The sequence below is a fragment of the Nycticebus coucang genome, chromosome 17 (assembly GCF_027406575.1).
Source record: "Nycticebus coucang isolate mNycCou1 chromosome 17, mNycCou1.pri, whole genome shotgun sequence".
Lineage (NCBI taxonomy): Eukaryota > Metazoa > Chordata > Mammalia > Primates > Lorisidae > Nycticebus > Nycticebus coucang.
The window spans coordinates 73,462,431-73,482,375 of NC_069796.1; the positions used below are offsets into that span (position 1 = coordinate 73,462,431).

Sequence of the window (19,945 nt, forward strand, 5' to 3'; positions counted from 1 at the left end):
AGTGGTATTTGACCTTGTATCTTTGTATCATGAAGAGCTCTCTTGTGTCCCACAGGTTGTATGTGTGCAATACGTTGGGAGTGCTGGTCTAGAAACAGTTCTTGGTCACTGGAGAAAGGGCTCTGGCTTCCAGCTTCAAAGGGCCTGAGCTTTGGGACCTCCATTATAGCAGGTGTTTATCAAGCTAAAATAATCAAAAGAGTCCGAATCTAGTTTATTCAAGTGCAAAGTTGAAGGACAGCCTCCTGAGAAGCATGGATTCCAAAGAACAGAAGTTAGTGTTTCCAAGTGTAGAAGTCTGGGATCATTTATTTAGACAAAGTTCAGAGAATTTTAACACGATTTCATCATCTTTTTATATAAAGCTTAATGCATAGGTACAATGATCTGATTAGTTGTGGTTGTCGTTTTCTTTTGGGAAAGACACATTTAACATTCCTTCCCCTGAAGATGTAATAGTCTTGGGGTCATTTGCACCACATGGATGGAGACAGATACAGGAAAGTAAAAGAGGGAGTTAATCTGTAACGCATACTGGTGATTGGAAGAGGGGAGAGTTCTGGTCTCCTAGTCAGTTACCAAATAAGAACAATGAAGAAGAGAGTTAATCTGTAATTGAAGAAGCAGAATTGCAAACATGGTATGTGACTCATCTCTAGGGCTTAATTTACCCCTTGACATAATAAATTTAGAGGATCCTGAAATTTTATTTTCTTTCACATGTTCATGGCATTTATGTTCAATAGTATCTTTTTGGATTGAAGTCAGAAATCACCGAATCTTTAATCAAGAAGTGATGGGGATTTTTATGTTTGCTTTTGGGAAATATAAAAAGGGAGAAGAAATTTATCAATGCCAGCACGATCCCTTCATAACTGGGTAGAGAAGCTCAAGCTCTGGCCTGTAAACATGTATGCCTGACTTTGGCACAGCTTGTCAAATAGATGCTGCCTTAGTCTGTTTGCATTGCTATAAAGGAGTACTAGAAGCGGGTAAAGAAAAAAGATTTATTTGGGTCATAGTTCTGTAGGCTGTACCAACAGCATAGCACCAGCATCCGTTTCTTGATTAGGGCCTCAGGAAGCTTCCATTCATGGTGAAGGTGAAGGGGTGGGAGGTGCCAGACTCATTTAAACAGTCAGTTCTGGTAGAAACTAATAGAGAAAGAATTCACTCATTACAGCAAGAATGGCACCAAGCTATTCATGAAGGATCCTCCCATGTGACCCAAAAACTTCCAGGTCCAACTCGGGGATAAAATTTCAATGTGAGATTTGGAGGGAACTAACATCCAAATTGTACCAGCTGCCCAAGCACCTTTGGCACAGGTGATTAAGGATTCTTTCCTGTCTCCTAGGCCAGCAAAAAGGACCGTTTCCTCCAGGTGCAGTCCATGATGTATGACCTGATGGAGTGGAGGTCCCAGCTTCTCTCAGGAACTCTGCCCAAGGATGAGTTGAAGGAATTGAAGCAAAAAGTCACATCCAAAATCGACTATGGCAACAAGTAACCTCTCTTTCCTTTGAAAAGATGTTATTTTCCCCGCCTTCCCAGCAATCTTCCTCCTTTGTGTTTTCCCTCCCAAGAAGCTTGGTTTCATTTGTAGATGTGAGTTTGTCACTTTCTATTTGAGAAAACTGTTACCAGTGGCCATGCTTGTGTGCCTTTGTTATCACTCCCCCGGGGTCTGGGGCCTGCAAGTGAAGCGAAGCCTTGCTTATCCAGTGGCTATTACCAGGCTGAGAAATTTAGGACACTCATTTAACCTACTTCCAAGGGGCTGAGGAGCACAGCCATGCTGCTTCACTTTCAGCTTACTTGTCGTTTGGTCCCTGCATTTGCAAAACACTCAGTGTGAGACTTAACATCTCTCTCCCCCAATCCTAAATTATCCAAGTTACACACCATCGGCTAACTCACATGCACAATTTTAAAAGCATTTTCCTCAAAAGGAAAGAGAAACAGAAATTGGTTGGAATTTGAAAGCCATGAAGTTAAGGAGAAAATGAACCAATTATTTGAGGTGGGGCAGCCCACTGGTACTAATATTATAACTAACACTTAATCAGACCTCATTCTGCACCAGACTCTGTGCTCAGTGTTTTACATACATTGTCTAATTAATTCGTATGCACCTAACAACTCCATGGGGCTGGCAGTTTTATCTTCCCACTTATTCAGATGAAGTAACTAAGGCTCTTTAATAGGTTAAGGGACTTGTCCAGAGCGGTGCAGCTAGTAAATAGCAGAATCAGAATTTAGACGTAGGCGGTCTGCCTCCAGAGTCCCTGGGCCTCCCCAATCTACTATTTGGATAGTATTTGAGAACTGTAAGGGCTTTCTCGTCCTCCTGTTTTTTTGAATGCCCTCCGAACATCCTACTCGTTTGTCTAGTCATTCCAACAACAAACCAAACATGTATTGAGCACTTAAGTTTGGCTGGATTTCCTGCTAGGTATTGGGCTATAGAAAGAAATGTCCCTGTCTACTGAGAGATCATAGTTCAGTTAAGAGTAAGCTGCAGGTAATTACTGATACGAAGCATGATAAGTATGATGGTTAGGAAGCAAGAGTGCTCTTAATTTGACTTGGAAAAGGAAGTCAAGGAAGGCTTCCTCTAGGAGGTGGCTACTGAGCTGAAGTTTAAAGGATAAAGAGGTTTTAAGCAGGCAAAAAAAGAAAGAAAGAAAAAAGGGACAGCAGGGGTTTGTGAGAGAGCATGGCATGCTTAAGAGACAGGAGAATGGGCCAGAAGGCCGGCACATAGCAGGAAGAAGTAAAAAAGAACCCATACAATGGAAATAAAAAGACATCTTCCCAGCAGCCAGGCCAGCTTTCCTGCCCTCATCATCTGCACTAGGAGGAGGATCCAGGGAAGAAAGTCAATGGGTCCAACGTGGAGCTCCTTTCCATCCATCTCAGAAGCACTATCCCTCTCTTGGTGCCCCACTTGCCACCTGGCAAGCATGTCCAAATTTGCTTATAAAGCATGTCATCCCAAAGTGACAGGAAGGGTTTGTCACATAGTTGCTCCTGCCATTGGTGTGGCGGCATCTTTAGCTGAACATCTTGCAGCTGAGTGTATGGGAGCTGAGGGCATTTTGCTGCTTTACGGTGACATCTGGGACCATCAGATGTTGTTTCCTCCATGAGAGCTCCGGAGAGGAAGGATCGGGAATGGAGAAGTGGTCAGCACTCACGGGAAGCATGCTCTGCCTTGCCCCTACCCATGCTGGGCTGCGTTAGGTGCTCTTGCAGACCCTCAGCATCCTGAGCAGGAATCGCCTCCTTCCTGCTCCAGTTCCCCTGGCATCCTGGGGCTTCTGTCAGACACTGCCTGCCTAATTCATCTCCGTGCCTGTGCCTGGAACAGGGTCTGCACACAGTAGGTGCTCAGTGAGTGGTGACTGAGTGAATGGACAGACGGTGGTGATGGGAGCAGAGAGAGAGAGGGAGGGCCCTGTCCCCTCTCTCTCCCCACCCCTCCCCTCCCCTATAGCATCTCCCAACCCAGCCCTGCACTTTCAGTTTCGGTCAGTTTCCCATGGGGAAGTGAGAGAATGAGCTAAGGGCCGGCCTCCCTTCCCTGCCTCCCTCAGCCAGAAGTGAGTGCATTGGGTACCTCAGCTCTGTCCCCGGTGTCTTGAGGGCCAGAGCTCTGAAATAGGATGGATGGTTTCCTGAAAGCCAGGAGGCCAGGTATCTGGGCACAGTGGGACCAGCAGCAGGAAGAGGAACAGGGTCTGCACCAACCTCCTGCCACGAGAGTCAGGGAAGCGTGAGTGGGATTAGCCACCAGTCTTGGAGAACTAGGCCGTTCCTCCCCTTCGTCACTCTGGTCTTTCATTCAGACATAAACTTTTGCTGCACATCTGTTGGGCCCCAAGGGTACTGACCTATACAAAATAGAGCCTCTATTTTTAACAAAGTAAAAACTGCAAGTAATCACTTACTAAGTGCTACTATCTGCCAGGTGGATCGTAAGCACACCCCATGTGCTTTCCACAACAGCTTTGGGAGGTGGGTGCTGTCATCACCCCTGCTTTCTCAGATGAGGAGTCTGAGGCTCAACCGGGATGAGGTGATTTTACCCAAGATGTACTGGAATTTGAACCAGGTCGTGTGGCTTCAGAGTTCAAGGGCTTGACCTCCGCCTTCTACTGTCTCGCAAGGGCAATGTGGGTTAGTGAGGGAGGCAGAGAAGTAAACAGCCACATTTGGTAGGAAGTCACACTCATTGTGAGTGGAGGAAGCATGGAAAGAGGGTTGGAAGAGGCTGGACGGTGACAACTACCCTGATCTAACAAAACCAGCAGGAATTAGAGAAACTCAGAGAGTGAGAAGACGTGGGAGCCAATGAGAGGAGGGCCTGATAGAGGGAGACAGGCAGGCAGCGGCTGGGACCCAGAGGACTTGTGTGTAATTGAGTCTGGACTTGTCCAGATGGTGATGGGGAGCCGAGGAAGGAGCCATTTATTTCACCTTAAAAAATGCATACAGTTGGGGTTTCTCTTTTTGTCTTCATTTTGGGTTCGTTTTATCTGTCTTTTGGAATAGAAGAGAGAAGCAGGGTTACCTCCTGATGAGAAAATGTCAAAATAAATGGCCACTGCATCCAAGGCGACACTGTCCTGAGGAGGACAGCCTCTCCTGCCCCTGGGCCATGGGAAGCCCATCAATCCTAAAGATTCCAAAGTTCTAAGTGAGGCTAGTAATGGACAAGCTCTTCAGGTTCCAAAGAATGAGGAATCCTCAAATGACTTCTCCAAATCCCAAGATAGCTGGATCTGGGAGAATGTTTTATTCATACATTTTAGAACTGAATCCACTTTGATAAATTTTGAAGAGAAAAAGCTAGAGAGATCTTGGCATTAAATTATGTATTGGCTGTGTGCTATCTTTTTCAAGGTCAGGCGAGCCTCTAATGCTAATGCTGAGCATTTTTCCCCCTTAGCCACTGCCCGATAGGTAGCATGACTGTGCGACAGTATGAGTCACATCTAGTTAGGAGTTAATTTCCTAATGAATGTGGACAACGGGTGAACCTTGGCTCCCTTCCTCTTGCATTTGGATAAGATGAGTGATGTGCCTCTCAATTTGATTCTCAAATAGGAGATGGAGACTCAGTCTCCTTTATTTGCCCTTGATATCTTCCAGAATCTGGCACTTGGTGGTGACCATGCAAGACCACCATTGGTCTTCTCAGAGCCTCTGTCAGCCCACCTTCCTCCGCCTTCTTTGTATGACCAACTGAAGTACTCCACCTCAATATTAAGGGCAAATGCAGCTTCAAGTCAAGACCTGCGCAAACCTACCCCTCAACCCATATACTGCTCCACAGCTCCTCCTGTCTTGGAGGTGTACCGTGGAGGTCAAGGGTGTAGACCAAGATGCCATATTCATTTTTACTGGCTATATGACCTTGAGTATATTAATTAGCCTGTGTTACTCCATGTTCTCTTCATTTGTAAATTTGGGATATTTATAGTACCTCCCTCATGGGACTGTTACAAGGATTAAATGTATTAATATATGTAATGCGCTTGCTGTATGGGAGCTCGCTATGTGTGCTGTGTGTTGGCCTCTGCTAATATCATCTGTGCCAGTCGGGATGACAGGTGTAGTGGAAACAAATCAATGCCAAACAGGGAAAAGCTTGTAGCCTGGAAGCCACATAGCTGAAGAGAAGAGCAGGTTGTGGGTAACAATCAATATATCTGAGATTGTTCTCCCTAAACAACTATTTTCAGCTTTTTATTGAATAGTATATAAATACTTGAAATAAATTTAGGCAAGGCACATGCACCCTTTGACTCCTCCACCTGCCCCCCAACCCCAGGGCCCCACCTCCCCTCATACGTAACGCCTGTTGGTACTTTGGTCCTTTTTGTCCAAATCTATCTCTGTCCTTGGTTACTCTCATACATGCACCCAGGTAACATCTCTTCCTTGTAGGGATTTTGTTTGTTTTATTATTTTTTATATAAAACACACTGTATGCATCATTTTATACTTGATATTTTTTCACTGAGTTCTGTCATTAAACATATCAAAACCATATACTATTTTTTAAACCCTGTTACATGATATTTTGAATGAATCACAGTTTATTTAGCCCTTCTCTTTTGATAGACATTTTGGTGCTTTTCAAGACTTTGCCAAGGTGAACAATGGTCCAACCCACATCCTTGTTCAAGTGTCTGAGTTTCTTTAGCTTTAATATCACGGGAAGTGTATAGTTTAAAAAATTGAATGCGCTGTACCACAGTACCTTCTTAGAGAGGCTGTACATACCAACACCTGCTCCCCTGCTGTGTCCCAGGCTATTGGAGCTGAGCTTTTCTGTGCAAATATATATATGATCCTCAGAAATCAGTTGAAGTTTCTGGTAAAAAAATTTCTCACCAGGGATGTAAATGTCTTCCCTGATTTATCTTTACCTCCTGATTTTGCTTTTCAGAATCCTTGAGCTCGATCTTATTGTCAGAGACGAAGATGGGAATATCTTGGACCCCGATAATACCAGTGTCATCAGTTTGTTCCATGCACACGAGGAAGCAACTGAGAAAATCACAGAGCGTATCAAGGAAGAAATGGTGAGCTTTGTTAAATGGGCTTTGGCCAAGCGAGGCAGCTATTTAGCACATCATAAACTTAAAATAATAGGCTAATTAACCAGACTGTATATTATTCAAGGGACCATCTGTCTACGACCCAGGATGATCAGTAACCACATGCATTTTATTGTGGTTTTATGCTCAACTCTGCAATTCATTCAACATCCATCTCATGGTAGTTAAATGCCAGGCAAGTTTCCTGATCTCTTGGAGCTTTTAGATTCCAGAGAGGAAGATAGAAGAAAGGTAGTAAAAAAGCAAATAAATAAATGAAAAAGAAATGAATTCCAGATGGCTGTAAGGTTCTTAAAGGCAATAAATTAGGATTATGTGAATCAGAGTGACTCAGAGCTGCTTTATTTATTTATTTATTTATTTATTATTAAATCGTAAACACATAGATCATGTATACATTAATGCATTTATGGGGTACAATGTGCTGATTTCATATAGAATTGGAAGGCTTACATCACACTGGTTAATAAATACCTCATTTTGTTTACTTAATTATTGTGTTAAGACATTTATACTCTATACTAATAGATCCGACATGTACCCTTGCATTATGCACCATAGGTGTGATCCCACCATTCACCCTCCCTCGATCTGACTTCCCCCCTTCTCTCCCATCCACCCTCCTTCCTCCTTTCATCTTGGGCCATAGCTGTGATCTATTCTTCATAGGAAAGTGTGAGTGATTGTAAATTGGTTTCATAATAGTACTGAGTACATGGGATATTATTTCTTCCATTCTTGAGATACTTTACTAAGAAGGATATGTTCCCGCTCTGTCCATGTAAATGTAAAAGAGGTAAAGTCTCCATCTTTTTTAAGGCTGTTTAATATTCCTTGGTGTACATATACCATAATTTATTAATCCGTTCATGGGTCAATGGGCACCTGGGCTTCTTCCATGACTTGGCTGTTATGAATTGAGCTTCAATGAATAATCTGTTGTAAATATCTTTGTTATAAAGTGATTTTTGATCTTTTGGATATTCACCTACTAGAGGAATTGCAGGATCAAATGGCAGGTCTACTTTTAGATCCCTGAGTATTCTCTATACTTCTTTCCAAAAGGGATATATTAGCTTTCACTCCCACCAGCAGTGCAGAAGTGTTCCCTTTTCTCCACATCCATGCCAACATCTGTAGTTGTGAGATTTTGTTATGTGAGCCAGTCCTATGGGAGTTAGATGATATCTCAAAGTGGTTTTGATTTGCATTTCTCTGATGATTAAAGGTGATGAGCATTTTTCATGTGTCTGTAGGCCATGAAGTCTTGTAGAAGACTTGTATCTTCTTCAGAGAAGCTTCTGTCCAAGTCCCTTGCCCACAATGAAATGGGATTACTTGTTCTTTTCTTATTAATGAGTTTGAGTTCTCTGTGGATTCTGGTTATCAAACCTTTGTCAGAAGCATAACCTGCAAATATCCTTTCCCATTCTGAGGGCTGTCTGCTTCCTTTACTTATTGTGTTCCTGGCTGTGCAGAAGCTTTTAGTTTGATCAGATCCCAGTAATGTATTTTTGGTGTTTCTTCAATTGCCTGGGGGGGGGGGGGTCCTCCTAATAAAGTATTTTCCAAGGCCAATTTCTTCAATTGTTTCTCCTGCACTCTCTCCAAGAATCTTTATAGTTTCATATCTTAAGTTTAAATCGTTTTATCAAGTGAGAGTTAATTTTTGTTAATGATGAAAGATGTGGGTCCTGTTTTAGTCTTCTACAAGTCACCAGCCAATTCTCCCAGCACCATTTGTTAAGTAGGGAATCTTTTCCCTAATTCACATTTTTGATGGGCTTATCAAAGATAAAATGATGATAAGTGTCTGGGTTCATTTCTTGGTTCTCAGTTCTGTTGCATACATCTATCTCTCTATTTTTGTGCCAATACCATGCTGTTTTGATCACTATAGATTTATAGTATAGTCTGAAGTCTGGTAGCATGATTTCACCTGATTTGTTTTTATTTCTGAGTAATGTCTTGGCTTTCGAGTTTTTTTCTGGTTTCATAAAAAATGAAGTACTATTTTTTCCCAGATCTTTAAAGTATGATGCTGGTACTTTGATAGGGATTGCATTAAATTTGTATATTGCTCTGGGTAATTTGGACATTTTAACAATGTTGATTCTTCCCAGCCATGAGCATGATATGTTTTTCAATTTGTTAACATCTTCAGCTATTTCTTTTCTCAGAGTTTCATAATTCTCTTCATAGAGATCTTTCACGTTCTTTGTTAGGTAAATTCCCAAATATTTCATCTTCTTTGGCACAACTGTAAAGGGAATAGAGACCTTGGCTGTCTTTTCGGCTTGACTATTATTGGTATATATAAAACCTACTGATTTGTGAGTATTTATTTTGTATCCTGAGATGCTACTGTATTCCTTGATGACTTCTAAGAGTTTAGTAGTTGAGTCCCTGGGGTTTTCCAGGTATAAAATCATATCATCTGCGAAGAATGTAAGTTTGCTCTCCTCTGCCCTATTTGTATACCCTTAATTACCTTCTCTTGCCTGATTGCAATGGCTAAGACTTCCATTACAATGTTAAAAAGCAGTGGAGACAATGGGGATACTTGCCTGGTTCCTGACCTGAGTGGAAATGATTTCAATGATATTGGCTGTGGGTTTGCTGTAGATGGACTCTAACAGTTTAAGAAATGTCCTTCTATACCCATTTTCTTAAGTGTTCTGATCATGAAAGGATGATAACCCTAACCCTATCCCACAGGTTCTGATAATTCGTGCCTTCATTATTGTTTTATTCCAAAAATTTGGATATTGGATATTGTCAAAAGCTTTTTTTCCATCTATTGAGAGAATCATATGGTCTTTGCATTTTAGTTTGTTTATGTGATGTATTACATTTATAGATCTACGTATATTGAACCAACCTTGAGACCCTGGGATAAAACCCACTTGGTTATGGTGTATAATTCATTTGACGTGTTGCTGGATTCTGTTTGCTAGGATCTTATTGAATATTTTTCATCTATGTTCATTAAAGATTTTGGTCTATAGTTTTCTTGTTGAGTCTTTTCCTGGTTTGGGGATCAGGGTGATATTTGCTTCATAGAATGTGTTGGGAAGTATTCCTTCTTTTTCAATGTTTTGGAAAAGGTTAAGTAATATAGGTACTATTTCCTCTTTAAAGGTTTAGTAGAATTCTGATGTGAAGCCATCCGGTCCTGGACTCTTATTTTTGGGGAGATTTTGTATAGTTGATTTTATTTCAGTACTTGATATAGGTCTGTTCAGAATTTCCAATTCTTTCTGATTAAGTCTAGGAAGTTGGCATGCTTCCAAGTATTGGTCAATTTCTTTCAGATTTTCGTATTTCTGAGAATAAAGTTTTATGTAGTATTCATTAAGGATTTTTTGAATTTCTGAAGTGTCTGTTGTTATCACCTTCGTCATTTCTGATTGATGATACTATGGACTTTAATTTTTTATTTTTGGTTAGGTTGGCCAAAGGTTTATCAATTTTGTTGAATTTTTCAAAAATCCAACTTTTTGATTCATTGATCTTTTGAACAATTCTTTTGTGTTTGATTTCATTTAATTCTGCTCTAATTTTAGTTATTTTCTTCTGCTGGGTTTGGGGTTGGAATGTTCTTTCTTTTCTAGTTGCTTAAGGTGTCCCATTAAGTTATTGACTTCCTCTCTTTCCATTCTCTTGAGGAAGGCTTACAACGCTGTCAATTTCCCTCTTAGGACTGCCTTTGCAGTATCCCACAGGTTCTGATAATTCATGTCTTCATTATTGTTTTGCTCCTAAAATTTGGCAATTTCCTTCTGAATCTCATCTATGACCCATTATAATTCAGCATAAGGTTATTTAGTTTTCATGTCTTTGTATGAATATGCAGATACCTGTTACTGGTGAGTTCAACTTTTATTGCGTGATGATCCGAGAAAATATAAGAAATAATTTCTATACTTTTAAATTTGCTGAGGTTAGACTTGTGACCTAAGATGTGATCAATTTTGGAGGATGTTCCATGGGCTGATGAGAAGAATGTGTATTTAGTTTTGTTAGGACGAAATGTTCTGTAGATAGGGCGGCGTCTGTGGCTCAGCGGGTAGGGCGCCGGTCCCATATGCTGGAGGTGGTGGGTTCAAACCCAGCCCCGGCCAAATTAAAAAAAAAAAAAAAGAAATGTTCTGTAGATATCCATTACATTCGATTGTTGTATGGTAAAGTTTAAGTCCAAAATTTCTTGGCTTAGTTTCTTTAAAAAAATTTATTTTTTTTGGCACTTTTTGGCTGGGGCTGGGTTTGAACCCGCTACCTCTGGTGTATGGGGCCGGCACCCTACTCCTTTGAGCCACAGGCGTCACCCATCTTTGCTTTGTTTCTTATCGGAGGATTTATCCAACACTTCCAAATGGGTGTTAAAATCTCCAACTATTATGGTGCTGGAAGATATTAAATTGCTCATGTTTGTTAGGGTCTCCCTTATAAATTGATGAGCATTCTGGTTGGGCACATAAATGTTAATAATTTACATCTCACCATCTTGAGTGTTTCCCTTAACAAATATGAAGTGACCATCCTTATCTTTCTTTACTTTTGTTGGTTTAAAGCCTAGTGTACCTGCAAATAAAATTGCCACCCCAGTTTTTTTTCTGATTTCCGTTTGCCTGGATTACAGATGTCCATCCCTTCACCCTAAGTTAATATTTATCCTTTGAGGTAAGATGAGATTCTTGTATACATTAGATATCTGGCCTGAGTTTTTGTATCCAGTCAGCCAATCTGTGCCTCTTAAGAGCACAGTTTAAGTCATTCACATTAATTGAGAGTAATGATAAGCCTGGTAGTATTTTGGGTGTCAAGTTTTTAATATTAGATCATCTTTTGGCCAGGGCAAGAGACTGCCTGGGCTTGCAGCAGTATGTCTCCATGAAGGGAGTCTGAGCCCTCAGTGGTTCTCTCTCCTTTGGTGAAATAAAAGGTCCTCTGTTCTCTGCTCACCTCAGGCCACTCTCCTGGGGGAGGGGAAGAGAAGGATTCCCATCCTCTTTGGGATGGGTTTTGTACCTGAAATTTGTTTCCTTGCAGTCCCAGCTTGTTGCATCAGGGGTGATGCAAGCCTATCGATCCTCTCTCTCAGCTCAGCTCTTGATCTTCCACTTTAATTGGCTGGCTTCAGTTGGCCATCTTACCTCCCTCTCCAAAAGAAAATTTTAACAATAACTCCTACAAGAAAGAAAAAAGGAAAAAAAAATCAAAAAGAATCAGCCAAGAGTGGAAAAAAAGGCAACAAAATTATATATATAAAGCCATAGGGATTGACTTTAATAGGAATATATTTATGTTGCAATATACCTTCTGGACACCAGGTGGCACCATGAGTGGTTCTCAGGCTTATACCTGTCTCCGGCTTAAATTGTTCTTGGTGTTGCCTGATTACCGCTTGGTGCCTAGTCCCTGCCAAACGGCTGATTCTACGGATCTCAAAAAATCTTCACAGGCAGGTTTCTCAAATTCTCCCTCCAACAGTTCCCGTGAAGTGGGGGATATCCTGGGCCAGTACCCAGTGTAGGACAACTATCTGTGGGTGAGACTCAAATTGCTGTGCCTGGCCCATGCTGAAAAGAGTTTGTGGCAACTGCCATCTCTCAAATTCCAAAACAATGGCCTCTTCCTCTCTGGATCTTTCCTGTCTGAGGGTTTCTCCCGCCACCTAATGGCGTGGTGCCACACCAGATGGCACCCAACTCTGGCTGCCTAATTCTGCTCTGGAGTCCACACTTCACCAATCTTTCCACACAATACCTAGTTTCCCCACAAACTGGGAACTGCAATCCTCTGCGGTGGGGCTGGTTGCCACCGCTGCTGCCCACAGCTACTGCAACCCAGGGCAGAACCTTTCCTGGCAGTCTTCACAGCTCCAGATTACACTCCAAGTCCAGCAATCCACCACCACGCTGCACACCCCGAACTATCTCTCCATACCAATATTCCACGCCAGGAATGATCTAGCCCACTCACTCTCACCTGTTGTTCCAGGACAGCTGAGCTAAACGTCATTCTTCTCTGCCATGTTGCTCTGCCCTGCTTTAAAAGGCACAGCCAGGAAAGACCTCTCTCAGGAGTGACATCTGAGCTGACACCTAATAATGTAAAGGCCCTAGGCCTGGGAAGGTCTGATGACAGGGTGTTTCAGGCAGAAGGCACAGTAAATGCAAAGATCCTGAGGTAGGACTGCATCTTGAATGTTCGAGGTGTAGAATGGCTGTTGGGGTGGGGGCAGGGTGAGCAGTGGAGAAGTGTAGGCAATGATATGATGAGGTTGGGAGTAGGAGTCAACTCTCAAAGGGCCTGGAGTTATGGAAAAGGGTTAAGATGTTATTCCAAGAGTGATGGGAAATCAATGGAAAATTTCAAGGAAGGGTTAATCTGACTCATATTTAAAAAAATTATTTTAGCGTGTATGCATCACTTGAAAGCAATTTTACTTTTAGATTTATTAAGGCATAATTTTTACACAGTAAAATTTACTTATTTTAAATTATACTTTCATGAATCTCAGTAATATATAGTGTTGGATAACTCCACCACAATCAAAATGTGGGAAAGTTCCACCACCCTAAAAGTTTCTTTGTGTTCCTTTAGTGTCCCTGAACTCCAGGTCACCTTTCTAGTTGTGCCTTTTCTAGAGTTTCATGTAAATGAATCATATATTATTAGTTTTCTGTGTTTGATCTTTTTCACTTTTGAAGTATATGTTGTGCCTATCAATGTTTTGATCTTTTTTATTACTGAGTCAGTATACCACTGACTAGTGGCACATAGCATTAACCAATTGTTGGGCATTTGATAGTTTCTGGTTTGGGACTATTATAACTAATGATGCTATGAACATTGACAGACAAATCTCTTTGTGAATGTATTTTTAATTCCTTCTGAGTAACATGTACTATGCAGTAGGATTGCTGGATCATATAATAAGTGTTTGTGCAAATTTTTAAGATACTGCTATACTATTTCCCAAAATAGCTGTACATTTTTGCATTTATATCAGCAATATATGAGAGTTCTGGTTGCTCTACATTCTTTCCAACACTTGGTATTGTCAGTCTTTTTCATGTTAGCCATCCCGGTGGTTGTGTAGTGGTCTCTCACTGTGGTTTTAATTTTCATTTCCCTGATGACTAGTGATGTTGCATGTCTCTTCATGTGCTTAGTGACCATTCCCATTTGTATCTTCTTTTGTGAAGTGTCTGATCAAATATTTTACCTGTTTTGGTGGGCTGTTTTTATTATAATTAGTTGTAAGAGTTCTTTGTATATTATAGATACAAAATATTTGTCAGATATGTTTTGTAAATTACTCCCAGTCTATGCCTTGCCTTTTAATTTTAAGTGCATTTTCCAAAAAGAAAAAGTTTACTGATTTTATTTTTATTTTATTTTATTTTATTTTGAGACAGAGTCTCACTTAGTTGCCCTTGGTAGGGTGCCCTGGTGTCGTAGCTCACAGCAACCTCAAACTCTTGGGCTGAAGTAATTTTCTTGCCTCAGCCTCCCAAGTAGTTGAGACTAAAGATAGGGGTCATAACGCCCAGTTAATTTTTCTATTTTTAGTAGAGATAGGGGCTTGCTCTTGCTCAGGCTGGTCTCGAATTCCTGAACTCAAGGGATCCTCCAGATCCTCTTGACTTCCAGAGTGCTAGTATTACTGGTGTGAGCTATGGTGCCCTGCTGAAAAGTTACTGTTTTGGTGAAGTCCATGTAAGCAAATTTTTTTCTTCTATCGTTTATATTTTTTATGACTGTAACTTTATAAGAAAGGTGGTATTTCTCAAGATAGGAAGACACAGGCCAAGAGATTCAGAGTTACTTGAATCAGACTGAAGAAACTTTTAATGGTAAAACTTTTAATGCCCAAATGTTTAGGCTTGAACGGAAGAGGCTCTCAGTTACTGGGACTATCTCTATATTGTGCTAAATAGTGCTGGGCTAATTTTCTCCCTCTTCCTCTTTTCTTTCTTCTACTTCTCAGTCAAAAGACCAGCCAGATTATGGAATGTATTCCCGGATCTCCTCATCCCCAACGCACAGCCTCTATGTGTTTGTGAGAAACTTTGTGTGCAGAATTGGGGAAGATGCTGAGCTCTTCATGTCTCTCTATGACCCCAACAAGCAAACGGTCATAAGGTAGGTGTGTTCAGTACACCTGACTTGTCTGTGTGCGGGAAGCAGCACACAGAACATCATTTCTTTCTATCACCAATTGTGGACAGGTTCCCACCTAGAAGAGAAGCTGAGGCTCACTAGGGATGTAGAAATAACTTCTTTGAAGGTTGTGCGAGTCAGATAGGAGTATTACTTGCCAGTAGATTTTTCCCACAGTGGGGTTATAGTTACAGTTTTTGTAAAATAGGTTTCAATTACCAGAAGACAACCAGAAATAACAAGATTCAGATAGCATTGGGTAGCATAAAAATATTTACTTTTAAAATAGGAGTTGAGAAATGCATGATGAAAACCCCCAAATCCTCCATGGCAGCAACAAGTTAAGAGTATCTGTAATTTGTCTAGGTTCACATCTTGGCCCCATTCTTTACTCTTTCTTAATGTTGGGCAAGTTTTTTAAGCCTGCCCATTTGCAAAATGTGAGGGCTGACCTCATGGGGTCATTTCTTTCAGGCTTTAAAAGAGAAAGCATGTAATCCCAACACCTGATATGTGGTACCAGTGGCTGTTGTAATTTTTACGTTAGTTCAATTCATTGCTCTTGGGAATGGAGGAAGTGAGGGGACTCCTGAGTGCCTCAGCTCAAGGAAGGGAAAATACTTTGGGGAATCTCGAGGGAAAAGACTGGTGCATCACCAGCCCCCATTCTGCCAGTCCCCTGGCCTCTGCTGTGGGTCAGATCATCCTTCCTCCCAGGTGCTATGACCTATGCCCTCCAGTGGGGTTTTGGGCCAACATGCAGTCTCCTATTTGAGGTCACTGACTGACATATTAGCATGGAGCTTGACATGATCTCTCTGCCTTTATGGCAAGAAAATGGAGGAAACGATGGTCTTCCTGGCTTAGATGTTAGGATGAGTAAATGAAATAATATGCAAGGCCCAGAGAATAGTGGTCTTTAGCAAATAATATCTCTCCTGGAGACATTTATAAGATAGGAAGGGGCGGTCTGTCTAAGACTGTGCTGAGTTCTGTGCACGATGTCATGTAATCCTCATTACTCGGTGTCATTAGGGTGTGAAAATGAGGCTCATGAAGTCAAGTGACTTGCCCCACATCACATACACTTATAAACCCAGGTCCGTCTGACTCTAAAGACAAGCTTTTCCCCACTTAATTCTGTCACCAAGGAAAGAATCGTGTCAGTTATTCCTAATAGTTCTCTCCAAGATTTCAGCATCATCATGGTGGAAAACTGTTCTTTACAGTGCACCTAAGTCCCTGATATTAAGGAGTCAGCCCTATACATCTGGCTTGGCCTGAGTGAACAATGAGAACAAGTGTTTCTGGTCTCTTAGAGCTCATCTCGAAATGGTTTGTGTGTCACAGGCCTATTGCTGTCCCCTGTCAGTTGCTCCCAAGGCCTGTGAAAAGGTTCTGAAAAATTCTCTTTGGATCCTTCCTATCTCTCAGGAAATGTGAGTGTGTTGATTAGTGAGCCTGGGCTACTGGCCCATGTCGGTGACAGGTGGCCTGGGCTGGCTTTGTGGAAGAAGGTGATGGGTCAGCGAGGGGGTGCTGTGCCACCCTGGATTTTGTGCTCAATGGGGCAGGCCTGAGGGACACCTCTGAGAGTATCAGAACATGAGGCAGCCCTCGGGAGAGTGGGGCAAATAGCAACAGTGAAAGAGAGGAGGAAGCAGAGGAAGAGAGAAGAGGTGTGACACAGGAACGGGGCCGGGCACACACTCCCGGGCTCAGTCTGACTCTGGAGAGCTGCTCTTTCTACTCTGCTTGCTCTGGCCAGGATTGCCACACAGTGAACAGCAAGTGAGTTGAGGCATCCTCAGTGGGGCCGGCTGTGCACTGGGGAGAATTTGGCTGGGACTGATCTTTCACTGTTGGGTCGAGTCATGACCAGATCCCAATGGATCCCTGGAGGGACACTGGGAAATTTAAAGTATATTTTTGTAGGATGAAAAAGAAGTAGTTTAGGAATGAGGCCAGTAGTACGGTACATGTCTGCAAACAGACCATGGAGGACTTGGAATTGCCCTCCCCTCCTCTGGGGAGGATGGCATCTGGAGGAGATCTCACCTGCCTTCACGTTCCACCACCCAGATCTTCCTGGGCAGGGATGGATGGGGCCAGTTCAGCCCTCTAAATTGCTTTTCTTATTTATGATTGTAGTTCTCCTAGAAGAAAATTGCTGGTACTTGCTATTTAGATATACCATGCTGGGTCGCAAAAGGGTTTGCTACATGTAATAGAAGGTATTAGAAAATACCCAGGCATTTCACTAAGAACAGTACAGAAATAACCAACAAGAAATATAAAAATAACCAATGTCAAGCATTTAAAATTGAAAAAAATTGGGGGGGGGGATGGAGTCTTCCTGTTTATTTTACTGCAAATTTCGTTTAAATTTTTAGATCTTACTGAAAAAAAAAATAATGAAAAGTTACATTTAACTTGATTAACCATTGGTTAATACTGAGCTATATTCATTTTTGCTCTTGGTTCCTTTTCCCCCTCGAACCTGGCCCAGACTGCACTCGTTAATTTTTTAGTGGTGAATGTAGAGGGAGCAGCAAGACGTCGGAGAGAACAAAGCTCTAAAAAGAAGGCAATTCCCTTTAACTTTGCTGAATTCTCTTATACTTTCTTGGCTAAGTTGGTTTTTGAATTTTTTTTTCTTAATTGAAAACTAAGAGGCATTTATTGGGCATCAATAACATGCTTCTGGGTGGTATGGGAAATCTAATGACTCAGTTCAGCAAACTGTGCTAAGCTTTCTCTAACTTAAGTAAGTTCTAGACCTCTCTGTCTTTCTGGTGTGGCTGGACGGGTGGTATGAACCACACCGGGTGTGTGTGGTTGCTAGGGGGTGTGAGGTGGTAAGTGATCATGTGTCAGAAGCATGTGACCGCTTCTTCATGAAACCCTTCTGTAAAGCACGTGTCCAAGGTACTAAATACTAACATGAAGCCAGTAGATGATCTAATACACACCCACATAAGAGAAAAACTCAATTCAATTCAAGTTGGGGGGAGGGGGAATGAAGACGGCGGAGAAAGGGGGAGGGGAGGGGATTGGTGTGCTCCCACTTAATGGACACAATGTAAGAGTATTGACATGCTTTTTGGGTGCGGGACACAACTGTAAGAGGGACTGTACCTAACATATGCAAATATTGTAACCTAGTTGTTTGTACCTCACATTAACCTGAAATTAAAAAAGAAAAAAAATTCTGTTTCCGTGACTCAGCAAGCCAAAAGCCTTGACTGGTCTCTGAAGCCTGCATGTCTGGCCTCCCCTCTAAGTTTTCTCTTATCTCCTTGAGTCTGTCTCTTCACTGCATCAAGCTCCTTCCTTCCCCCACGGCCTTCATCTGCACGTTTACTCTGCCTGAACTATTTTCCCTTCCCACTCTCCTTTCCTGACCACCTTTACTACATGTCATTTCTTAGGAAGGTCTTCCCTGCCTGGCCAGACTAGGGCAGGCCCTTCTGATATACGTTCTCTCAACATCCTGAACTTTTCCTTTTAGGGTATCCCTTATCCAAAATACTTGGCACCAGAAAGGTTTTAAATTTCAGATGTTGGGGGAATTTGGAGCATATGCATTACATATACTTAGCAGTTGAGCATCACTAATCTGGAAATTCAAAATCCAATATGTTCCAATGAACATTCCTGTTGAGTGTCATGTTGGCGATCAAAAAATTCTGGATTTTGGAGCATTTTGAATTTCAAATTTTTGGATTATAGATGCTCAACCTGTAGCACAATTTTATGTAAATGCCATTATATTGCATTTAAATACTTACTTAATTGACATTTCTATAATGGCTAATGCTCTGTCTGGTCCATCACAGTATGGTGTTCCCTTAAAAGAGAGTCTACATTCAAAGGGTATCTCAAATCTTTACTTAGTCTGGAAAGGGAAATGGGCTGGAAAGGGCAGATATATTCTTAAAGGTCAGCAAAACACACTCAAATCCTTTCCCCCTTCATCTCTGCCACTCTCAATACCTCTACAGAGTATGCAGCTGCTCTTCCGAAATCTTAGACATCTGTGCCAGAATTTACTTAGCAGATGGGGGAGGGAAAGAGGTTGCAAATATACATATGTTAGTAATTCTTCACCCCTGCCTGTCTAATTCCTATCTCTCAACACGACTGTGATCTGTTGGAGGGAAGACCTGTGTCTCAGATACCACCCTGTCCCCAGGAGCCAGCATGGTGTCGGGCACCCTGCTGATGCTCAGAGACTGTTTTTGCGGGGAGAGTGATGAACCCCTGGCTGTAACAGGCTGACCCTCTTCTTCCCACAGTGAGAACTACCTGGTGCGGTGGGGCAGCCGGGGCTTCCCGAAGGAGATCGAGATGCTCAACAACCTGAAGGTGGTCTTCACGGTGAGTGTGCACTTCCCCCTCATTGCTCGCTCCACACTCGCCAGGGTTGTGATCTTGGAAATGAAGCTGGTGGTCAGTTGGTTGGGATGGAGCAAGGCCTTGGTACAGAACTGTGTTCTGGGCTTTATGCAGAGACTTGACACTGAGGAAGGACATCGTGTGCCCCAAGGAAGGTTTTGGGAAGATGGATTTTCTCCTCTGTCTTTCTTCCTTCCTTCCTATCTCCTCACTCTTGTATACACAGAGTGCTGTGTAAACAATCACAAGCCCCTCTGAGCACCGATGTCTAGGTGAACTGGCTACAACAGCCATGTTGATTTTCTCGTTAGTTCATGGGTAATCCAAGGTTCTTTTTTTTTTTGGTTTACGCCTTTCTGAAAACCTTTCTGAAATATATCAGAAAAAGAAAATAATAGGACCTTTGCAGAACGTTGACTGTCTTGGTGAAATGGACATCCTGAGCATAATTAGGTCACAGAGGACTGAATGTTCGGCAGGTCCTTAGCATTATCCTTCTAAATACCAGTACTCACTGGGCAAGATTTATATGTAGAAATGTTGGAATCAATTGTTACTTGGATGATTTATTTCTGAGAGTGAACCTGACTTTTTAGCTCTAAGTGGGGAAACAGTGGACAGAAGGGTTACTGTTCAGCAGAGACCCACCCCTCTCTTGTCCTGTTTCCATCAAGCTGTGCTCAGAGTATGGTCTTATGACACCAAAAGATATTGGTGTGGTGTGCTAGTTCCTTTGGAGAGAA

At 42.0% G+C, this 19,945-nt stretch overlaps 1 protein-coding gene across 1 annotated transcript in view; it reads left to right on the forward strand.

Annotated features, from left to right (window-relative positions):
- Nucleotides 1–19,945, forward strand: part of DOCK2 (dedicator of cytokinesis 2) — a 466,833-nt gene that overhangs the window by 31,756 nt on the left and 415,132 nt on the right. Inside the window, exons 6-9 of the mRNA XM_053566743.1 lie at nt 1,358–1,506; nt 6,461–6,596; nt 14,632–14,786; nt 19,103–19,184. Of these exons, the coding sequence (XP_053422718.1) occupies nt 1,358–1,506; nt 6,461–6,596; nt 14,632–14,786; nt 19,103–19,184 (522 nt within the window). The remainder of the gene's footprint in view (nt 1–1,357; nt 1,507–6,460; nt 6,597–14,631; nt 14,787–19,102; nt 19,185–19,945) is intronic.